The following is a 21,021-nucleotide window of genomic DNA, read 5'->3' on the forward strand; positions in this document are numbered from 1 at the left end:
GTATTGGGAGACGCTGAGATTCAGATCTGTACTGCAGATGATTTCTTTGTTTTCTCTTGGTTCTGGCATGTAGTCATTTCCTACTAGGGCTGATTTCAGTAGTCACAGCTACCCACACAGTTCTGATTCAGCTGCTTTAGCCAGGAGTAAAGCCAACCCTTCATTTATTTTCCTGCCTACTTCAAAGCGGGAATAAGGAAATGAGGAGTCTCTTTTGCACCTACATTGCACCTACAGGTGATGTAGCCTCTATAATTGTGTGAAGGATGGAGGGGATCTCTCAGGGGGATGTTTTTGAAAGTGATACAGATGCACGGACATGTGTAAACATGACTTTTACAAACAGTTTGACTATTTAGGTTCCTACATTGATCAGGTCCTTTTTCTTCAAACCTTTCTCACTTATAGCAAATCATGGAGTGTTTGTACGTTGTTTTCTAGATGTCCATTGACTTGGTTTCGTGATTTCATGTAATGGAAGGAGGATATTTCTGGCCCTTTCTTTGTGCAGTCAGCAATGACTAGTGAAACTTTGCTACTTCTTCTGGTCATATGCGTTATGTTTGGTTTATATTTCACATGCTTCTTTCCAAACTCCTAGCTCATTGTTACAGCTGGTTTGTTTGTAATAAAATAGATGGGAGGGGGAAGCAGTGATGAAATGGGGGTTTTGGGAAGGGAGTCGTATAATTCATGTATGTAAAAGCTGGGTTGGACGACACGTCTAAAGCCAGCTGTCAAATGTGTCGATGTTTTCTTTCCTTAAAGAGTATCTGTTGCTGCTCTGGCCAGAGCATTGCGGGATATTTTCCATAAGGGAAGCTTTATTTCATAATGGGATGGTGAAAGAAAGGGAGGAATCCATATCTCCGACAATAAATATGCTTTTCTACTTTTCATCTGTCTAGCAGGCAAATGAAACATAAGGTGTATCGGAAAAGCTTGCTGATACGCTATTGAACAGACATTAGAACTGATCTACCTGTATTGACTTACTCATGTTTTCATAAGGAATATATTATATTTGCTATTCTATTCACTGATTATTAGTGATTCTGTATTTATTGATCGTTACCTTTATTATTATTTATGCTGTATTTAGCGATCCACTGTTCTAGTTACTTTCTGAATTTCTTTTCTATCCTTGATGCTTGTTACTGTCTCTTGCTGCAAAATGTAGATGATGGTACTTCCTGTTTCACAGTTTTATGGGCCTGAATTTGTAAAGGATTGAGTTTCATTTGGATGTATCAGGTTAATGATGGAGAGTATAAAAGATCTCTGACAAATACATGGAGAGGAGTGAAGGGGCCCAGCAGAGAGGTAAAAACCCTGTTAACACAATTTTTTCATTTTTTCTACCACTTTTCTCAAACTTCTGTCATTTTTCACTCCGCTTCCCTTTTGTGGTCGTGCGTGACATACAGGCAGTATTGACTGAAGCCCGACTGGTGTGGGTGCAAGGCCCCTCCAGCTCCTCTCTGCCCTGGATGGCACATGCCTTCAGAAGGGCCTGTGGAAATGTGCTTTGTGGCTGCCTACAGACACTTGATCTGTCAGGTGCACCACAACCCAAGATCCTTCCATTGCTTCGTAGAAACTGAAGGTATGGCCACCATACCTCCAGCAGCAATGGAGCTGTGCTGGCTGCTACTGGATGCCTTTGCTATTGCTCTTGCATTAAACGTGACTCTTCCAGCTGGGAATTCATGAAAAGGAATCTATTTTCTGCTCTCTTTATCATACTGTTGGGGAAGTGTCTTGGAAGAGGAAGTTTTCTGCAGTCAAATTTGGTGTGATTTCCTTGGATACTAAATAACCTACTAAGATCTGCTTTTAAACTAGAACAAAATTATTTGAATTCTTCTTTTGTCAATTGTTACAGATGTTGAAGTGTGGTGCTCAGGGTTGAGTACAGAAATTTATTTGCAGAGAAATTTTTTTGGTACTTTTGTATTTCCTATAAAGAACACACATTGCATTTGACTCATAATTTCAGTTTATTATCAAAATGTTTTTATCAGATGACAAACTCAGAGAGCTAAAAGGACCATAGGTTTTTAAATATACCTATTGTAGCAGTCATCTGAGGTATCTGGTACTTATTTTTGGAAATCTGTTTGCTTTGATATACAAAGCAGTAAGTTCCTTTGCAATCTGCATGAGGATGTTTAATACATATCATTGCAGATTTAAAGCCTTTTACCTTCATACTTAAAGCTCCATTCCTGCAATCAGCTGTGCAGCTTTACTGATGTGAGGACTGACATTGATCAGAACAGGTACAAATTATGTGCAGGATCAGACCCTAAACACTGAGAAAGTAATCCTGAAACCTTGAATATTGGTATACTCCATCGGAGAGCTCAATTTTGTAGACTTCGTCTTATTGCCTAATACCATGCTTTACTCAAATTTCCCAGTTCTATGTAGCCACTGATAAAATATATTACAATACTTCAAGTCAAAAGTGTAGCTCAGATTTAAATATAAAAACTATGATTTATACATCACTAGAAACTTTAAAAAAGACCAATTTTAGAGAAAGCAAGAAAAAGCTTAGAAAACTGTGAAAGGGTCTTTGATCACAATCTTACAGATTATATGTTCAAAAATTAATAAATTACCTACAATTTCAGTTTGGCTGGAAAGCAGTAAGTAAACTTGCAAATAGTGACTTCAGATAATACACACTGGAATAATTAGTGAGAAGTTACTTAAGTACAGCAGGTCTTTGGACTCCTCTTCTATAAATGGTTTCAAGTAAAAATGAAAACATTTGGTAGAACAGAATTATCATAACAGGAGAAGGTACAAAGGCTGACACTTAGGATATAAACTGTTGTCTCACTATCATGTTATGATGTCTAAAACTGTGTGTTACTTAATATTTCCTTCCTCTGCCTGATGAGAAATATGCATTCACCAACCAGTGGGAGATAATGTGTTATACTTTGACATTTTAAAATAAACCCAAAAAGCCATCGGCCAGTGGGGAACAGGATTAACTACAAGTGGACTGTTACTGTAGACAGATTTAGATTCTGCAGGGTTCAGTGACAGGAAAAGCAGCCAATCAGCTAGAGCAGCTAATTGCTGCGTTGCCATTCGTCCTTCATTTGATGTTTTGATGTATGATTTTTTTTTTTTTATTTTTGCCTGTTTTCTAAGAATTACAGTGACTACTCTAGCATATTTCCTTCAGTTTTCTTCCCTCCTCCCCTTTTCAAAATTAGGTCAAAATTTCTCCTTTTCTGGACAGCTTCTTGAGATGCGAGGTTTACAGTTCTGTCACCAAACTCGGCACTTTTTAGCAGGATCCATGTAGTTTGTCTTGCTGCATGAAAAGGCTTCAGAAAACTCTGGAGAGTTTTGCAATGATCCGATGACCCTTTAAAACAAAACAACATCTTGTCATTTTTGCTTGCCTTTGTTTAAAACAACAAGAAGACCCACATTGTTCTCTTCTTTGGGGTGTCACCTCAAAATACTGTGGGAAACGCACGTATTTCTGAACTCTGACTATCGCTTCCATTTCTCCTCAAGTAGCGGCCATATTTTCTCTTTCAGTTTGCATGGTCCCTGTTGCAGCCACCCAAAACATAGGACCTGCCCCTTCTTCATTCCTGGCTCTCACAAAACTTCCATTTATTTCACTAAGAACAGGTTTATTGCTTCTTGTTACTTTGCACTGAGAATTTTTTCAGCTACGTTTTGCAGACAAGTTTCTTGGCAAAAGGAGAACAAGACCCTGAGGTAGCAGACTGTGGTATAACTTTTCAGTGAATGTTCATTTATGTTTTTACACCGATCAAGTTTTAACTGAGATCATACTGCTTTTCTGGGTATTCTCCACAAATGTTCCAGTGAATGAGTTTCCTGGAAAAAAGGCTCATACAAAGAACAGCTTTCAAGTGAATATGAGGACATTCCAGCTAAAGCAGTATTTATATGTGTAATTGTGAACATATGTGAATGTATCTGCTAGGAGTTGCTCATTCCTTCAAGAATGGAAATATAGCATGCACATACCTATGCAGGAAAGCAGCTTCAAATGTCAAATATAGATACTGGTGCACATTGGTTGTGGACCAGGAATTATTTGAAGAACTGTTTGAGTAATTTGTGATTATTCTGTGAATAATCTTAATCATTAGATTCATCAGAACCAGGAAGTGTCCACGGAAGTTGAGGTGAAGATCAGGAGCTGACATCTGCAACAATTTGACTGTCTCTACAAGATCAAAAGCAAGCCTATTTGCTAACTGGTCTCAGGAGCCAGCTGCAGCACAGGAGGTGGCACAGGGAAATGATTACAAAAAAGGTCATGCATTTAAGTGATGCATCAGCGCTTCATTGCTCTTTAGGACTAGAATGGCTAAAATGGGATTTTACCAGAAACAGAACAAAAGGTATTTTGGGTGTAATAAAACTCTACTTATATTTATTACTAACAAACAGAGAAAACAGCAGTGGGAGAAGAATCCTGCTTCATTTACTAATATCCCCAGAACTAGAGGGATTTGGTACATGAGCAGGGCTTGACCTGTGTCTGTTATTGTACTTGCTATGTTTTAATTTTGCACATTGACGCTTGGATACAGATCCTTTTCCCCTGCCTCTGACAATTACCTGATCTAAGGCATCTTGCTATTAACTTCTTTTTCTAGTGGAGAAAAGATTCTGCCTGTCCGGTACTCAGTTGTTAGCCCATAAACAAAAACTGTACTATGCAATTAACAATTTTTATGAAGAGCTGCCTGTCCTACCTGTAAGGAGAAATAGTCTGCAGTTAGTGTAGCAGGTGTTAAAACCAACAAACAATAAAAAAAATTGTAGAAAAAAAAAAAAAAGAGGCACATTGGGAGCCACTAACATACTATGTGTCAGTAACATATCAGGTACTGAAATGCTTTCTATTGTAGAGCTCTTTGGGGGCCTCCTCCTGAAAATCACTTCACATTCTAAAAATGTTAGTATGGTTTCTCATTAATACTTGTCTAATTCCATATAAAGTTTATATAACCTTTCATACTGATGTAAAAACAGCACAATACATGATGTAATATATCCAAGACATACACAAATACAGTTACACAGAGATGCTGAACTAGTGAACTTTAAAGGACTCATGACTCATACAAATTAGATATGCAAAGAGGAGGCACACTTCTGAAGAACTGCTGCAGAGCCTCATTAGCATTGCGACCAAATTTGGCTGATTTTAGGACTTGATGCATAAACTGCCTCCGGAGAGATCTGCAGATAGTACAAAAACCACCCACAGTGAAATGCCAGTCAAGTAGCCATTGAAGGAACAGTCACTGCTTTCACTAAATATTTGAGTATGTGGGATAAACAATATAATTCTTTGGTGAAAAGCCATTGAAAGAAAGATACTGGAATTAATGTACTGAATTGTATCAGGAAAGAAATCAGCTATTGTGTACGTGAATCCTGGAGATGACACAGCCTTTCAAACCTAACAGGGATGTTGTGATGTCTACATCACTACTTGATCTCATGGCATTTGAGCAAACAGATTTATTAGAGCAAAACCATTGTTACACTACTAATGAATAGGTCCCTCTGACTTAAGTTCAAAAGAAAAGAACCTAGTCTGGCCCAAAGGCTTCCACCGTGCACAGCCAAGTTTCCCGCATGACTCTACTGAATTCAAGCCCACCTATCCTTGGGAAGGCTGACTGAGTACACAGGGCAGAAAATACAAATTTGCTTATTGCACCACAGCATAGAGGTTTGTTACTGATTGAGGGGCAGTGATCTTCCACCTAAAACTCACTTCTGTTACTCTTGTAAGAGAGAACAAATAGTGAGCTTGTATAACACCTGGGGCACAGCAGAGCCCCAGTTCTGGGCTGCAGGCATTATGAGTAATGCTGGTAACAGTGAAGATGGGCCAATCCGCTCTGTTGGAACAGAAGAACATCCTTCTAGCTCTCGATGGCAAAGGCATTCCTCATCCTTATGATAGCAAAGGCTACGGACAGAAGGTAATTTCTCTGTCATGCCAGTATTACTGTTTAAAAGAAGATTAATTCTCTGTGCTTGGAAGAGTTTAAAATCCACAGATTAACTGGAGATTTTACCTGTGACTTTAGTGGAGGCCAGAACTGCATCCATAGCCTTTGGTCTTTATGAGAACCCTATCAGGAGCTATTGCAGGAGCCAGGGGACTTCTGGAAGAGCACGGGATTCCAGACACAGTTACTGGACTCTGCTGTAACAATCATGCACATTTGGTAACAGCCAGGTGATGGTGTTTGTGTCCTGTATGATGACTGTTCAAAGCTTCTCAACAGAGTGGACAGAATTAAGTTGTATCATCTCAAGGGTGAGGACAACTCCTTCACAGCCTCATGCTGCCTGGGGAGCTACCTGGGAAGGACTGTGCCTGCTCTGTCAGCACAGCGCTGTGACGTCTAGAGGGACAGTCTGTCTTTCTCTCTCTCAACCATTTTGAGTGTGCTGTGCTTATATATATGTATATGCCTAAATCTACCCTGGTAAGTGCAACTTGTAGAGGTTGCATATGCAGAGGTTGTGTAGAGTTCTTTTAAATTCTATAGCTAAAAGCTGTGTTGCACCTGGAAATGGCACTGAAGATTGTTATACATGCTGACCTGAATTTGCCTGGGCTGTGCACGTCAGTTTTGATGGAGTTCACAGCATATTCTGGTCTGTATGTTCCACACCATACCTACACACGTAACAAAGAAAAGCATTTGTTAGCCATAAGATTGTCCAGGAAGAGACCTGCTGTCATTTCACTATGAAATACTTAATGTCGTGAGAATAAATTTCACATTTGAACATAGGAAAAAAGTATATTTTGTTAAAAAAAGTATACTTTTTTTTACTCCTCAGACAATGGCACTTGAGCACAAGAAACTGTCTACCAGACTTACTTGTGGCTGAATTCATTTATTTAGGAAAGATAAAAATCACTTAACAAGACTTTATTTTCACTACTTTGTAGTGAACACTGCTCAGCTTAGCAGCTCTGCCAGCTCTTAGTGAAACTGTGAAAGTCAGTCTATTGTTTCTGACTTACTGTTAAGCTGTAACTCAAAGTGGTTTTCAAAACCTTCAGTCAAGAAGTATAGAATACCTGTGCAAAGTTCAGAAAAAACAGCTGTTTGTGGTTCATTTCAAGACCAGGAAGAAGTTTTTCTTTTCCATGCTTTTTCACAAAGTTTTCATAGGCCTGTAGAATGAATTGAGTAGAAATACTTCAACTTCATCCCAGACAGTCAAAATGAAATAATGAAAAGGAGGAACATGGCGGGATTTTGACATAATTAATCATTGACTACCTTGGCCATCCATCTTTCCACATGCCACCTTTAAAGAGAAGATGACAGGGCCATTTCTCAGTACTGTATACCAGTGGCTTGACTGAATCAAGCCAGTTTTCTCATTGAATGGTCTTTATAGTAGTTTTTACACCAGGTTTAGTGAAGCTGCCCCAATTATGTTGGAATAAATGGTAAGAGAAACAGACTTAAAGAAGGCAATTTATTGTAGCAAAAAGAAGTCAAGGCTAATGGAAAATTTCAGTAAGATGGGTACACCCACATAACAAGATTATCGCGTAACTATGCATCTTTTTACAGGGTAAGAAATTAAGAATGCAAAGGAGGACAGTTGTGTTCTGAAATACAGTAGCTACAGAGAGCTAGTACTATTCTTCAGCAAGCTTTATAACAACTAGTATAGTAAAATCCATTGGACTGTTACATATTTACCTAGCAAATCCTTTCACAGGGTTAATTAACGACTGTATAAAGCAAGGTGGCTGTTTGTTAAAAAAGCAGAATATGTTCTATAATGGAAACGACTGTGAGATTCTCTGACATCGACCGAGGGGTAGGTGTAGTGAGGCATGAGCAAGCTCTGTGCTAAACCAGCCTCCACACTGATGGGGTTCAGAGCTGTCTGTATAAAGATTCACCTGCAACCTGTCTCCTGCAGGTTCTGTGGGTCAGGCATTACTGCCAGTTACCCTCACCATGTACCTTGCATGGTAAAGATCCACACAGAAAAGCTGTTTGTGCTGCTTTCTAAGGCACAGTCCAAAACCGATCATACCTGAGGTGTCTCACATGATTTGGGGATTCCCTGTGCATTGATCCCTGGCTAAGTGACTGAGCCTATCTCTGTTCAAGGAGGCACAAATGATCTCCAAGATAATCAAGATGTGATCAAAGGGTTCATTCCTCCCGTTTATTCATAGAATCACAGAATGGTTAGAGTTGGAAGAAACCTTAAAGACTATTTAGTTGCAACCCCCCTGCCCTGGGCAGGGACACCTCCCACTAGACCAGGTTTCTCAGAGCCCCATCCAGCCTGGCCTTGAACACCTCGCAGGATTGGGGCATCATCTTTCCTTCTTCTTTCTGTTAGGCTTGAGAGATGTGGAGTAAAAAGCTGCAGCTGTGGCAAAAAATCATTCTTCTCTCTGATTCTACAGAACACATGTACTTGCTGTCCTGTTTACAATTTATTTTTCTTTCCAATGTTTATCCCATAAGTGGGTTTCATATTTTTTTTGCCAGCTATTGGGTTAGAGTCTAAAATAACACACTTATGGTAAGATATGCTTTCCCTGTATACAATGCAGAATTCCAGGATCCAATTTAGTAAAATTAGCACAAAACTGATTCCGCTGAGAGAATAAATAATTTTTATCAATTTTATCAATTATCTAATGTTGCATTATGAAAAGGTGATTCTTTTTTTTTGGTTGTGGTTTTGTTCTTTTCTTTTTTATAAATGAATTGCAGAAGACTTAAAAACCTTTCCATAGTAAGAGCAGCTGCTTTCATGTTTCTTATAAAGACCGCGTGTCAAACAATGTGTTGTTAGTATATCACTAGTGATAGAAAGATGCTGGCAAATTGGAGAAACGTTCTGACTAAAGTCAGTGCCAAGCTATCACACGAGTAAAGCCAATCAACTGCACAAGTGCAAGTTGAGGAATGAGCAGTTAAAAGATCTGCTGAAAAGTCTCCGGAAGTTTTAGTGGATAACAAGCTGAACAAGAGCCAACAGTGCCACAGTATTGCAAAAACGGCAAGTGTCATATTGGGATGTGTAAACAGGAGTGCCTTATGTAAGATCCATGAAGTAATCCTTCTACTCTACTTGGCACTGGCCAGCTCTCAGCTGGAGCACTCTTGTCCAGTTTTGGGCACTGCACTTCAGGAAAGATGTGGACCAACTGGAAAGAGTCCAGAAGAAAGCAGCAAGAATGAGCAGAGGTCTAGCAAACATGACCTATGAGGAAAGATTGAAAGAATTGGATTTGTTTAGTCTAAAGAAGAGAGGTCTGGGCCTTCAAGTATGTAATAGTCTTCAAATACGTAAAAGGTCGCAGAAAAGAAGGGAACAGATTGCTCTCTGCTTCCACTGTTGAAAGCAAAGACATGATGGCACTCGAACTGCAGCACGGAGGTGGCAGAACTTCTCTTACGGTATGTTTGAATGATATAGAAATGGTTGATTCTACCTGCTAGGAGGAGGGGGTTAGAATACATGACCTCTCAGGATTCCTTTGGACCTTTATTTACTATTTATATGATGTCATAATAATTATGAATACCTAATTATTTTTTTGGTAATACTTCTGACCTAATTTTTCTTTGGCTGCTCCCATTCCTTTCAGAAAGTACCCCATTTCATGGGTGTGTACTGTTTGGTTTTTTTAAAAAATGCACAAATGTTCCAGTAATTGAAGATCAGACTAATCCAATATGCCATACTAACGCCTCTTTTAGGCTTCTAAATAATTCTTTAAACTCTTGCTAATAATCATATTTGCCCTCAAACATGTATATTTCTGTTGAAGTAAGTGTTGCTGATGGCTTTGTTTGTAGAAGCTGTGATAACTTTGAGAGGTGTGAGTTGGTCCATGCATCCCAGCGGGCCCTTTGTTGAGGAATGACAGCATTCCAGCTGACAGGTGTTGAATGTTTTGCTCTAGAACAAAGTGTTTAGGGAAGGAGAGAGAGGATCATGTTATTAAGGGTTGCAACCATCAGATTTGCAAGTAACAAGAAAAGTTCACAGATAAGCTGACTTGCTGCTAACCTCCCAACTTGCATTCACAAAGAGAAGACCTCTGCTTTTACTTTCAGTCTCAAAGTTGGCCAGTCTAAGGAGTTAACTGTCTATTTCAGGAAGAGAATGAAAGGAAAGCCAAAAAACCATACAAGCTCCCATGGAAGGCTTAGCGCAGGGAGTCCAGATGGCACTGACATCTTTGGATACCTGTACAGGGGACCCAAGTCACTTGTGTAAGATGATATTTTGAACAGTTTTTTGAACAGTGTTAGTGTTCCGTGTAGGCAGAGACTGCTTATAGGTAGAGCTTAGAAGAAAGTCATTCTGTCGCTCCTTCCTGGCATAAAAAAAGCTGGTGAAGACAGAGGCAGACAGCTGCTCAGTATCATTAGTTTAGTTAGGTGATGGTCCAAGTGTGATTCATTAGATGTTTTCATTCTACAAATTCCCTATGCACAATATGAAAAAAGAAAATTAAAAAAAACAACAGAGAAAGAAGTCAGCTGAAAAAGAGTGCACTAGGAACAGATAATATGCATCAGGAAATAACAGAATGAAAGAAATACAGCAGCTGGTCAATAGTTTTGAACCATACCTCGATGATGCAGTAGGTATGGTCTTGTCCCTAACACAAAAATAATGTTTCTTCTTCAAATGCTCTGAAGTTTTCTCAATCTATGATGGTTTCAGCTAAAATAGAAAAATGATACTTCTTACCTTATATGCTTGTCTAACACCCCCGTTATCAGCAATGTTTTCTCCTAGTGTGTTGATTCCACTCAGCTGTAAAATAGAAAGGACCAGTATAGTTTTCTGAAAAGAAGAGATTATCCAGTACCTGTCATGTCAAACTTTGTGTGTTTTTCACTTTCTAAAAGTGAGAATGCCCTTAAAATCTGAAGTTTTAGCAGAAGATTATGTTAACATCTTTGAAAAGTCTTTCGCCTCCCTTGTCTCAAAATCTGTGCAGCTGCTACTGTTTTCCCTAATCGTCTTCCTTCCTTTACAGACAGCTTTCTAGGCTCTCATATCTCTTTTACACAGATTTTCTGATGCTCTGTCGTTGTTCATTCATTCTTATTTTCTCCATGTCTTTAACCCTCAGCTTCTTACTACAGTTCCAGTTAGAGAAGTGGGCAGAATCTGTCCGTATAGTCTACAAAACAAGTCAAAATCCAAACTCCAAATAACTGAAATGATAAGTTAACAGACATCAGTAAATCTACTAGAAAGTATTTTCCTGTATATTAGGCAAATTAGGTAGCTCTTTGGTAGCAAGATACATGGAAGATAGCTATTTAGCTGGTATAGTATTCATAAGTCAGTGAAGTATCACTGAAGACAATGAAGCTTTGGTAATGGAGAATCTGTAATTTTATTTTTTAAAAATTGTATTTTCAGCCTTTAGCCCAAGATATTGGGCTATGATATTCAATGCTGCAAAACCTAGAATCATCATTAGATGTGAAAAAAGGCAGAAAAATATGTTGAAATATTCTTCTCTATTTTTACTGGCCTGGCTATGAGTCCCAACATTTTAACACACAGATTAGGAAAACCTCAGGTCTGGAAGTTTAATCTTTTCCCTATTCGGTATGATGGAATATATCGTCGGACTCTAAGAAAACAGACAGTAATGGTCAGAGAAACAGCTTCTTGTTAGTATCTTCTTATTTACGACTTAACTGTAGGAGGTCCCATACAAGAGAAATTTTGTTCCTTACAGAAAAACAGGTGGTGGCACAGTTCAATGCTGCATGTGGTTATCCAGTGAAGTCCAAAATAAACAAGGTAGATGTTAAACGTAAGTGGTCTTCCACAGTGCAACACAACTGAGTGCTTCTGTAGTAAACTGCTTTCCTTTCTTTACTGTGCAGGATGATCCAGGGGCTGACACTCACTCGTCATGTCACTTGCTGTGTGGAAGATGTGAACTAAATACTGCGCTGGTACAGTATGTACCTTTGCTGACAGAACAGTGGCAGCTCAGCTACTGACTCTGGTTGAAATCTGCTATCTGTAGCTTTGAAGTATGTGCACTGCCAGCCTGGGACAGTAAAATCCCTATGGCAGCGGAGTGCAGTGTGAAAATGGTTGAACTGTCTCCAGATGATTAAAGCTGGGTTGTGAACTAGAGACAATGCAGGTGCATTAGCAGAGCATTGGATCACCCCTGAAATGGCATGCTCTGAAGTGCTGTGTTATGTATACAGGGCTTTCTCCTTACAGTGGCAGTTTTGCAGCTTGCGTTTAATCATAACAGGACTGGTCTCCTGTTTAGTATGAGTAATTATAATATCACTGTCACTTGTTTCTGTGAGTTAATGGGATATTGATCTTGTTGGGACGCAGAACAGACCTGATCCTGTTAACTGTTCTTGTGAAATTAGGGCTTCCAGACACAGACACTACACTGAATGCCTAATGCTACAAATTCAGCGACATTTAGATTGCCTGCCTCTCCTAAATCTCCACATCATCTTTTCCTCTCTTACTGTACCTGATTTCTCTTGGACCTTTTTGGTCTATAGTCCAGATGTTTATCTTGGGGAAAGAGAAAGAAACTTTTAAGTGAAGGAAAGCAGCAGGCAGGATTTGTTTTGATGGGGATATATATTATTTGTGCATCAAGATTTGGGGAAACGAGGTTCAAACGTCCAAAATTTTTTTTCTGTTCCTTTATGGAATTAAAAAAGAGCCTTTGAGGGCCCAAAAAGGCTTCTAGGACTGCCACTCATTCAAAACATATATCCTGTCTCTTTCAGAACAGTCGGTGTAAGTGTGGAGATTTTACAACCTTTTTTAATTTTAAGAATCTCTTTTGCCTTTTTTTTTTTTTTTGATGTAGAGGTGACAATGTTGTCCATAAGCCAAGAGAGCATTCATGTGAATAAGGGTTTGCATGTGTTGGATGTAAGATTTTGCACTTCGTCATTAAAAATAACATTGGTAGTTACAAATAAATATAACATACATGCTGTCCACCTGCTAGGTCCCATGAAAAGTTTCCATACTGGTAGACCATACACTGGGATAGATCCTTAAAATTGCGTGCTGATTCTTCAGTCCACCAGTCTACGAGGTCTCCATTCTCATTAAAATTTCTGCCTGTAATAATATGTTAACAGAATTATGTATACAGGAAAAGAGGTTTTTGATGCAGTAAGAGGGGCAGTAAGTAGATACAATCACTCATGCAAAAAAAAAATAAATCTCTGTAATGAGGCAGTGATACACATGATGGTCTTCCCCCCCCGCCCCGCCCTGCCCCAAGAGGGCTATATTTCAGTAGAGAAGGAAAACAAACTAATTCAGACTGAATAAGAAGACGGGATTAAGGCTGTTTTAGGAAGCCTGGTGTGGTTCTGACCTGTGACTCAGTGCTGGATTGATCATAGTGTGGGTCTGGAAATGAACAATGTGGCTGGGCAGCAGGTCTGATAGCTAGACACTTGAGTTCACACCTGTGCTGGCCTAGTGACACAGGCTGGTCACGATTATGTATAGTTTATGATGGTTTTTGACACAGCCTTTGGGTAAAGCAAGCGGCTAGCAACTACATTAAAAGTGTTTGTGTGCTGCAGGCCCACATCGTGGGCTGTTGCTGCAGCCTGGCAGCTACAGGAGGGTCTGTGGGATTCTTTGGATCATGCTTTTGGGAATTATCATGGAGAACAATACTCTGAAGCCTCAGAAATGCAGATTTGGTCTTACATATGGAAACTAACTCATTTTATCTGCTCTCTGGAATGATTAAGCACTAAAGCATGTAAAACATTCTGTGCATTGTAAGTTTTGTAACTAGAAACTCAGTGCCTTACCATTGTCATCAAAACCATGTGTGATTTCATGACCGATGACCATGCCTATACCACCATAATTCAGAGATTTGGGCTGGGATGCACTGAAGAAAGGGGGCTGCAAAATGCCAGCAGGGAAGACTGCAAAAAAAAAAAAACCCAAAATACAATTAAGGCGCTGCCTCATTATCCTGTGTGTGCAGTGTGAACAGACCATTTTTATGGGCTTCAACCAAAGTCACGCTGTTCCCTCAGATTTACCAGCAACAATAAGTGAACCGACACATGGTAATGGCTGTAGGACAGTAGGGACAGATCAGCGGGACCACTCCCCTACCCCCTCGAGCCTGGGGTAAAGCAAAATAGCTCTTCAGACGCTTGCAATATCACAATCAGCTTTTACTTTGTTACTGTTTTATTTTGCAAAAAAGCATTTTATTCAGACTCCTGTATAAATAAACCTCACAACATCATGAAAAGTGGGAGGGTGTTCCCCTAGAAAAATAAATTGTTTAGTCATTGCTCCCACCACAAATCAGAGAGAAGAATTTATTCTTCCACTGAAAATGCTAGTAACTCCCACTAGAATCAATAAAAATAGGCCAAGCTGACAATGAAAGAACTGGAACAAAGCGGTTCTTTTCACCTGCTTCTGTGCTCATTTTTCCATGCTTTTAAGAAAAAAAATTAGTAAAAATAAGTCACGTTGCAGTTGTGATCTGTTTATAAATTAATTTAAAAAATTATGTAAAGAATTTGGTTACACTTTATATCTCATGCAGGCCTTTTCCCTATATTTCAGCCTGTGGCAGCAATATGAAGTATTAATCCTCACTGTGAATGAGATGTATGTAACTCCACAAAACTCGACCACAAAGGAGGAATTAGATGACAATTTTCACACAACAAAAGAAAGAAAACAGATACTTCTTGCATTTGAGCATAAATCCAGTAGAGTTCTAGCAGTTTCTTTGAAGAGGAGAAAGAACCATGGGAAAATTGAAAAATAATAAACAGGTTAGAAAAAAACCTATTTCTCCTGTCCTGTGTAAACCGCTGCCTACTGTCAGAGCGATTCCATTTTGCCATTAGTTCAACATGCAATTAAATATCTACGTTTTTATCTTATTATCAGAAAGTATTGATAGTAAAGACAAGAGTGTAAATGCCTTACTGTGTGATGGGCTATTTTGATGACTGGCAAACCAGAGTGATACCTGGAGTGCACAGCATAAGAACGCTATTCTTTTTGGAGAGCAGTGCTAGCAGGAGGTTTAGTCCGAGTGATACGCATCAGTACTGGTGGCCTCGAATATTACAGCTGTAACTTGCTTAGACCTCAGCCTGTCTTTTGCTTGAAAACCCTGGAGGCAGACAGTTACCCAGGACTTTCTGTTCAGTTTAATTGACACCCTGTCACCTCATCCATTTCTAGACTAAAATGGTGTAATTAGTAAATTTTACTTATTTTTAACTCCACCCTTCTGAAAACAACTTATCCCATGACTTCTGTTACACAGTACATGTCTGAAGCGGCCAGGCATTCCTCCCACAGTGGCATACATTCTGAGTAGAGATTTAAAGAAGAGAGAAGTGCAACTCCTTTGGGAGAAAATACTGGTTGTGAAAACGTTAGTATGCTGTATTAAACATACCCTGTAAAAATTGGAAGAAAACTGCATCCGTTTGGCTTAGTGCAGCTCTGCTTGCAGACTGAACAGCAGGGAGTGTTTTTTTTGACATGTAATAAGGTATGACACTTGATCCCAAAATAAAGCTTTTGATTACCTCTGGTGCTACTGGAAGTCCTGCTGGTAGTGTCAGTCTTGCAGATCAGTGATGTTATTTTTGACACTAGTATTATAAGAGCCCAGTGAAGGAGAGTACCTGACATTTTTCACCTTGATTTAATGGTTCGTTTGATAAAAGAAGTGGGACTATATTGGAAGCTATTACTGAAGACTGAAAAAAAGTGGTAATTTGATCCCTCGCAGTGAAAATAATGTCTCCACCAACTATTTTTTTTTGGAAGCCTTCATAAATAAACAAGAAATAATGTCATTTCATTTCTGTGCAGAGCCCTGCAGGACAGGGTTTTTCACTTTTTAGAGACTCGTTTTCTGGAGTTACACATGATCATAGTATACCTCACTAATAGCTTAGAAAGGACACTGCAACTTATGAAATGTGGATAATAACAATATTTGCAGAATGTACAAGACAGAAATACTGTGAGGCATAATTAATGTTGTAAAATATTTTGTGACTCTTGAAAGACTGCACCAGTATGAAGAGAGCTGGTACAGTTCACAAGATGAGAAACCTTAGTGCTTCCTGCAGTTCTAATCTTTAGCTATAATGGATTTTTATTTTTTTTATTTCTTTAAAAGCATTTTAATGCTTTCTCTTCTAAGTTATTTTTAACCATGGATGGTTTTGTGTAGGCTGACATTAGAAATGTTTACACTCAAAAGCATTACAAATCTATGTCATTGTACTGAGTTTGTCTTTTAGTTTTTAAATTTGATTTTTGACTTGGCTTAATCTACCAGGTTTACATTTTAATTTTTCCACACAAAAGAAGCAGAATTAAATGACACATCAGACAATGAACTTTGAAGTCATCTGTCAGAGTTTAAATCCTGAGAACAGCAATTAAGGATGCCTCAAAATTCCTTCAACTTACCTTAAGCCATATGTGAAAGAATGTATGTTAGAATTCAGCATTTAAGATAGCTAACAGTTAAGAATTGCAATTTAAATGGGACTACTTAAAGTAATACTAGTATGGAGCCCTTATATGCTATGATTCATAATTAGATCTTGAAGTGCCGTAGATAACTGGTGAGAGATTTTCTGAGCAAACTGTCTTTTGGGAAATGCTGGTTTCATTGAGCCCAATTGTCATGATTATTTTTACATAAAGAAGGTGGTGAGAGCACCATGTAAGATTTCTGTCTGCCTGGGATTTGACACAGCTCTGGAACAGAGACCCCATAAGTTCCTGGTCCCATGCAGCATGGGATAGTTGTCTCAGCACAGCTTATGTGAAGCTGACCGCTGTAGTCTGTCTTCTGAGCACTGGATCTTACAGCTGTGTTTGGGAAAGTGCTGGAGATGCGGAAATAGAAACTGAGAATAGGCTGGTTTTTGCACTAATATTTCAGCATTATTTCATTCATCAAAGCAGAACGTTTGTTGCCTTGACGTTTGTTTTAGACTGGTCTCATTCTCTGTAATTGCCCTATGGAAAGCAAAGTATCCTGCTTCATGAGAACAAGTATGAGGCTTTCTGATTCTGGCCCACCATGTGAAATGTTACGAGATTCTGAGCAGTTCAGCCAATGAAGTGGTGTATTCATTAAGCAGCAGGATGAAATTCAGCATCCTTCCCAAAGTCATACCAAATAAGCTTGTACAAAGGGATTGTGAAGGGGCTACAAGGAATGGAAGCCATGTGTACTCTGGCAGAAAGTTCTGCAACTTACTTTTGGTCAGTGTCTCCTTCAGGTAAAAGTGATACTGTACTCCCTGTTCATCCCTTGAAAAATAAAAAGGCTGAGGCCACAAAATTAACTTCATCATTAAACTTCTAACCACTCCCCACTGCAATTGTTTTCATGGCTGAATCTCAAGCCTCTGACCTTGTTCTGGACAAAGGCAATTCAAAACATGAGGAGACGGAAACACTATGAATGAAACCTCTGATTTTGCTGCACTGAGGCCCTTCTGCAACCCCCATAATATTAAGGGCATTTAACTTCTTGATTTTAAAAATACATACATATATATATATATATAAAAAAATAAATAGATTGGTCATTAAATCTGTATCCAATAAATAAGTTAGTAAACCTTACCTATCTGATTTCTACTTGCTGAATAAAAAGCATTGACAACAGCAGCTCCACTTATCCACCTAGTAACAACAAAAGAATAAATTTTAGAATTTCAGTTCTTAAAGGCAGAATTAATGATTACTGGAACAAACCTAGAAACTGACTAGCAGAATCACAGAATTGAGGTTGGAAGGTACTTTTGGACACTGTCAAGTCTAACGCCCCAGTGCGCTCAGCCTCTCATCAGATGTCAGACACTCCAGTCCCTTCATTTTAGTAGCCCTTTCGCTTCATTATCCAAACCAATTAATAATGATACTTAGTTTTTGTTTCTGTTTCTGATCATACCGCAGCATTGTTTAATTTAAATAATACCTACTTTCCTTGATGAAGGCTCTCAGCGTTACCTTTGGGTCCATCTTGACACATGGGAAATAATGAGTTTTTACTCTTTTTTTCTACTTCACAGTTTTACTGGCTTTCATCAGTGATCATCTACTGAAATTCCTAGAACCACAAGCAGGGCTAGTGTTTTGATATGGGTCATATTGTAGACTTCGTATTTCAGAAAAGATGTCAGAGAATATGAGATAACAGTTCAACAAAATAAAATAGCTGGGCCTTACACAACAGCAGTTGTATTTCCTGGCTCCATGATCTACGAGTGAAATTAATTTCTGTCTAAATGATCTGATAACTGTATTGCACATGCCAATCATAAGCAATGCAAAGTATTCTAACAGTGGCTATTGCTTGATCAAGTGAAAATTAATTTGCAAAATAAATTATAACTATCCAAGGATAATCAATTGTGGTTGATACTTTTGGGCTCAGTTCAGGTGATCTTTGAGTGCAATTAAACTCATGGCAGTTACTCCTAATGCTCACACTTGTGAGAACAAAATAGGAGTTGTGTTAAATTAAGCTGAAGCAATTGAACAAGCCAAACCCAATCACAGCTTGAAGTTAAAATAGAATAGAAGTGAGGTGGCTGTTAGGTGGAACATAAATTTTCAGTTAACGATATGGAAATGTAGAACAGCAAAAGCAACAATTGGAACTACTTATCCACCATAATGACTATAGTTCTGAAAAGCTATGAGGCAGTATTTGGAAAAGTCATAGTGGTGATTCCAGAGGTGGGAAGCATATACTTCATCTTCTGAAAAGGTGAGAATTTGAATATGCATGATGACTGACTAGAAAGAGTCTGAACAGTTGCAGTTTTTGATATTTTTTTCTTAGAAGTCTGGAACAGCACTATGAAAATGCTGAAGTAATTAAAACAGAAACACAGAATCATAGAACAATTTAGGTAGAAAGGACCTTAAGAAGTCTTATGGCCCCATGTGAAGCTAAGAAGATCAGGTTGCTTAGAGGCTTGTCCATTCAAGATTTTATTATCTCCAAGGCTGGAGATATGGAGAACTCAGAACCTCTCTAGGTCTTGTTTGGCAACCCACATGGTAAAAAGCGTTTTTCCTAACATCTAGTCAGAATTTTGAATGTTCCGACTTATGTCTCTTCCCACTTGTTCTATCACTGTGCATCTCCAAGAAGAGTCAGGCTTCTCTATATCGCTTCCCATTAGGCAGCTGAAGACAGCAATAAGATTTCCCCTTAGTCTTGTCTTTTTTCGACTGTACAAAGGTAGGTCTCTTACCGTCTTCTCAAGATAAATCCAGCTCAACAGCCCTTATTCAAATGAACAGTCCTGCAAAGTTAGCATGGCCTATGGTGACCATAGTCATTTTTCTCATTTGTCTTAAATTGACTTCCAAATGGGTCAGAGCTGAGACAGGAAGAGTAGCCAGTACAGCTAGGGAATTTGCCGTGTCGGTCTTTTCGTACATCTACATTAAAATTTTAATTCAGAGCAGGAGTACATTTCTGAAGTAAATTCCTGCTCGTCCTCATGTAATCGTGCTTTCTTTGGCTCAGCAGTCTCTAAGCAAGAAATTAAATTCTCAGGGATGAAATTAATCTTTCAGATGAACTTAATTAAAAAGCTGCTCTCCAGCAGTCCACTTAATCCACTCTAGGAGCTAAGGGACCGGACTAGACCTACTCCAGAATACTTAACCTTCTACACCATCTCCCAGTTTCTTTGCTCTATTTGCTAATGTAGGTCCAGCCTTTGAGAAACGAGCAATGCCCTCTTACCTGCCTGCTTCATGGAGAACAAAGTGCAAAGGAAGATCATTAAATCATCACTGATTACCCTCCAACCAAGTACCTCCTCCTGTGGAAACTGGATGAAAGACTATACACAGTATTTTTAAATACTTACTCCTCTTTGTCCACCTTTTCTCTAAGCTTTTTCAACCTTTTCTTCTGGGTAAATATTAAATTTTGAATAATGTTTTCAAAGTATTCTTCTTCTTTGTAGTTCAACTAAAAAGAAAGAGGGAAAAAGTGGTGGTGGTGTTGATTTGCAATAAGAGAGAGATGGATCTGGAAAATCTAGTCTTAAGCATGATGAGCTAAGCAATGCATTTTAAAGAGTATTTTTTGATCTACAATTAGAACTTGGTTTGCAGTGCTCTGCTACATCACAGAGGTGATTTTGTAGCTGGATATATGTTACCCAAGGGTCTTAATTCCCTCCTTTTATCTTTTATATATATATATTGAGTGGAGTTCAGCATTTGCTGGTTTTGACCCTAACCTCTGGGAGTTGCCCGCTTGAAACCAGTAGCTACCAGCCTGGTAAACTGCGATTCCACCTTAGAAAGAACACATGAGTAAGGCTCAAATGGGGTTTTAAAAACCATACTTTGGTTATATGTCTATATTTTTCAGAATTAAAACTTTGACTTCAATGACATATTCTGCTTGAACATACATGTGTACTAACTACATTAATATTGTTACTCTTACAAATGAACCTACAAGGTAAAAGAACACTGAGGTCACAGTTTGAAGTGAAAAAGCTCAGATGCAGTTTAAATTATATGGGTAGTCCAATGTCATACTTCAGGGAATAATTCCAATCTATGGATAAACAGGCACAGTCACTAAGTTACGTGTACTGGTATCCACTTCAACCAGCATTACGTCAATCTGTGGCAGATTTTGAAATACTGGACTCAACACCACTGGCTCCATGTTCTGTTTTAGCATAATTCCTCCAGAATGTGTACATTTCCTTGAAATACCATCAAATACCTATCACCATCTGTACTAGATCAGCTGTAATACGCTGGCTTTGAATGAATCCTTATTTACATCTGTACAACTGAGTACAGGATTGAGTTATTCTGTACAGATGTACATGATTTGGCTTGGCTATGAAG

General features: G+C 38.8%; 1 protein-coding gene across 3 annotated transcripts in view; it reads right to left on the reverse strand.

Moving 5' to 3' along the window:
* Positions 1 to 1,981: 1,981 nt before the first annotated feature.
* Positions 1,982 to 21,021, reverse strand: part of MME (membrane metalloendopeptidase) — a 63,053-nt gene continuing 44,013 nt past the window's right edge. For all 3 annotated transcript variants that reach the window (XM_063339353.1, XM_063339352.1, XM_063339351.1), the window contains exons 16-23: positions 20,016 to 20,119; positions 17,747 to 17,805; positions 13,908 to 14,027; positions 13,061 to 13,194; positions 10,804 to 10,869; positions 7,133 to 7,228; positions 6,645 to 6,721; positions 1,982 to 3,391 (exon numbers count right to left, since the gene is read on the reverse strand). In XM_063339353.1, the coding sequence (XP_063195423.1) occupies positions 3,292 to 3,391; positions 6,645 to 6,721; positions 7,133 to 7,228; positions 10,804 to 10,869; positions 13,061 to 13,194; positions 13,908 to 14,027; positions 17,747 to 17,805; positions 20,016 to 20,119 (756 nt within the window). In that variant the 3' untranslated portion in view covers positions 1,982 to 3,291. The remainder of the gene's footprint in view (positions 3,392 to 6,644; positions 6,722 to 7,132; positions 7,229 to 10,803; positions 10,870 to 13,060; positions 13,195 to 13,907; positions 14,028 to 17,746; positions 17,806 to 20,015; positions 20,120 to 21,021) is intronic.

The sequence above is a fragment of the Chroicocephalus ridibundus genome, chromosome 6 (genome assembly GCF_963924245.1).
Source record: "Chroicocephalus ridibundus chromosome 6, bChrRid1.1, whole genome shotgun sequence".
Classification (NCBI taxonomy): domain Eukaryota; kingdom Metazoa; phylum Chordata; class Aves; order Charadriiformes; family Laridae; genus Chroicocephalus; species Chroicocephalus ridibundus.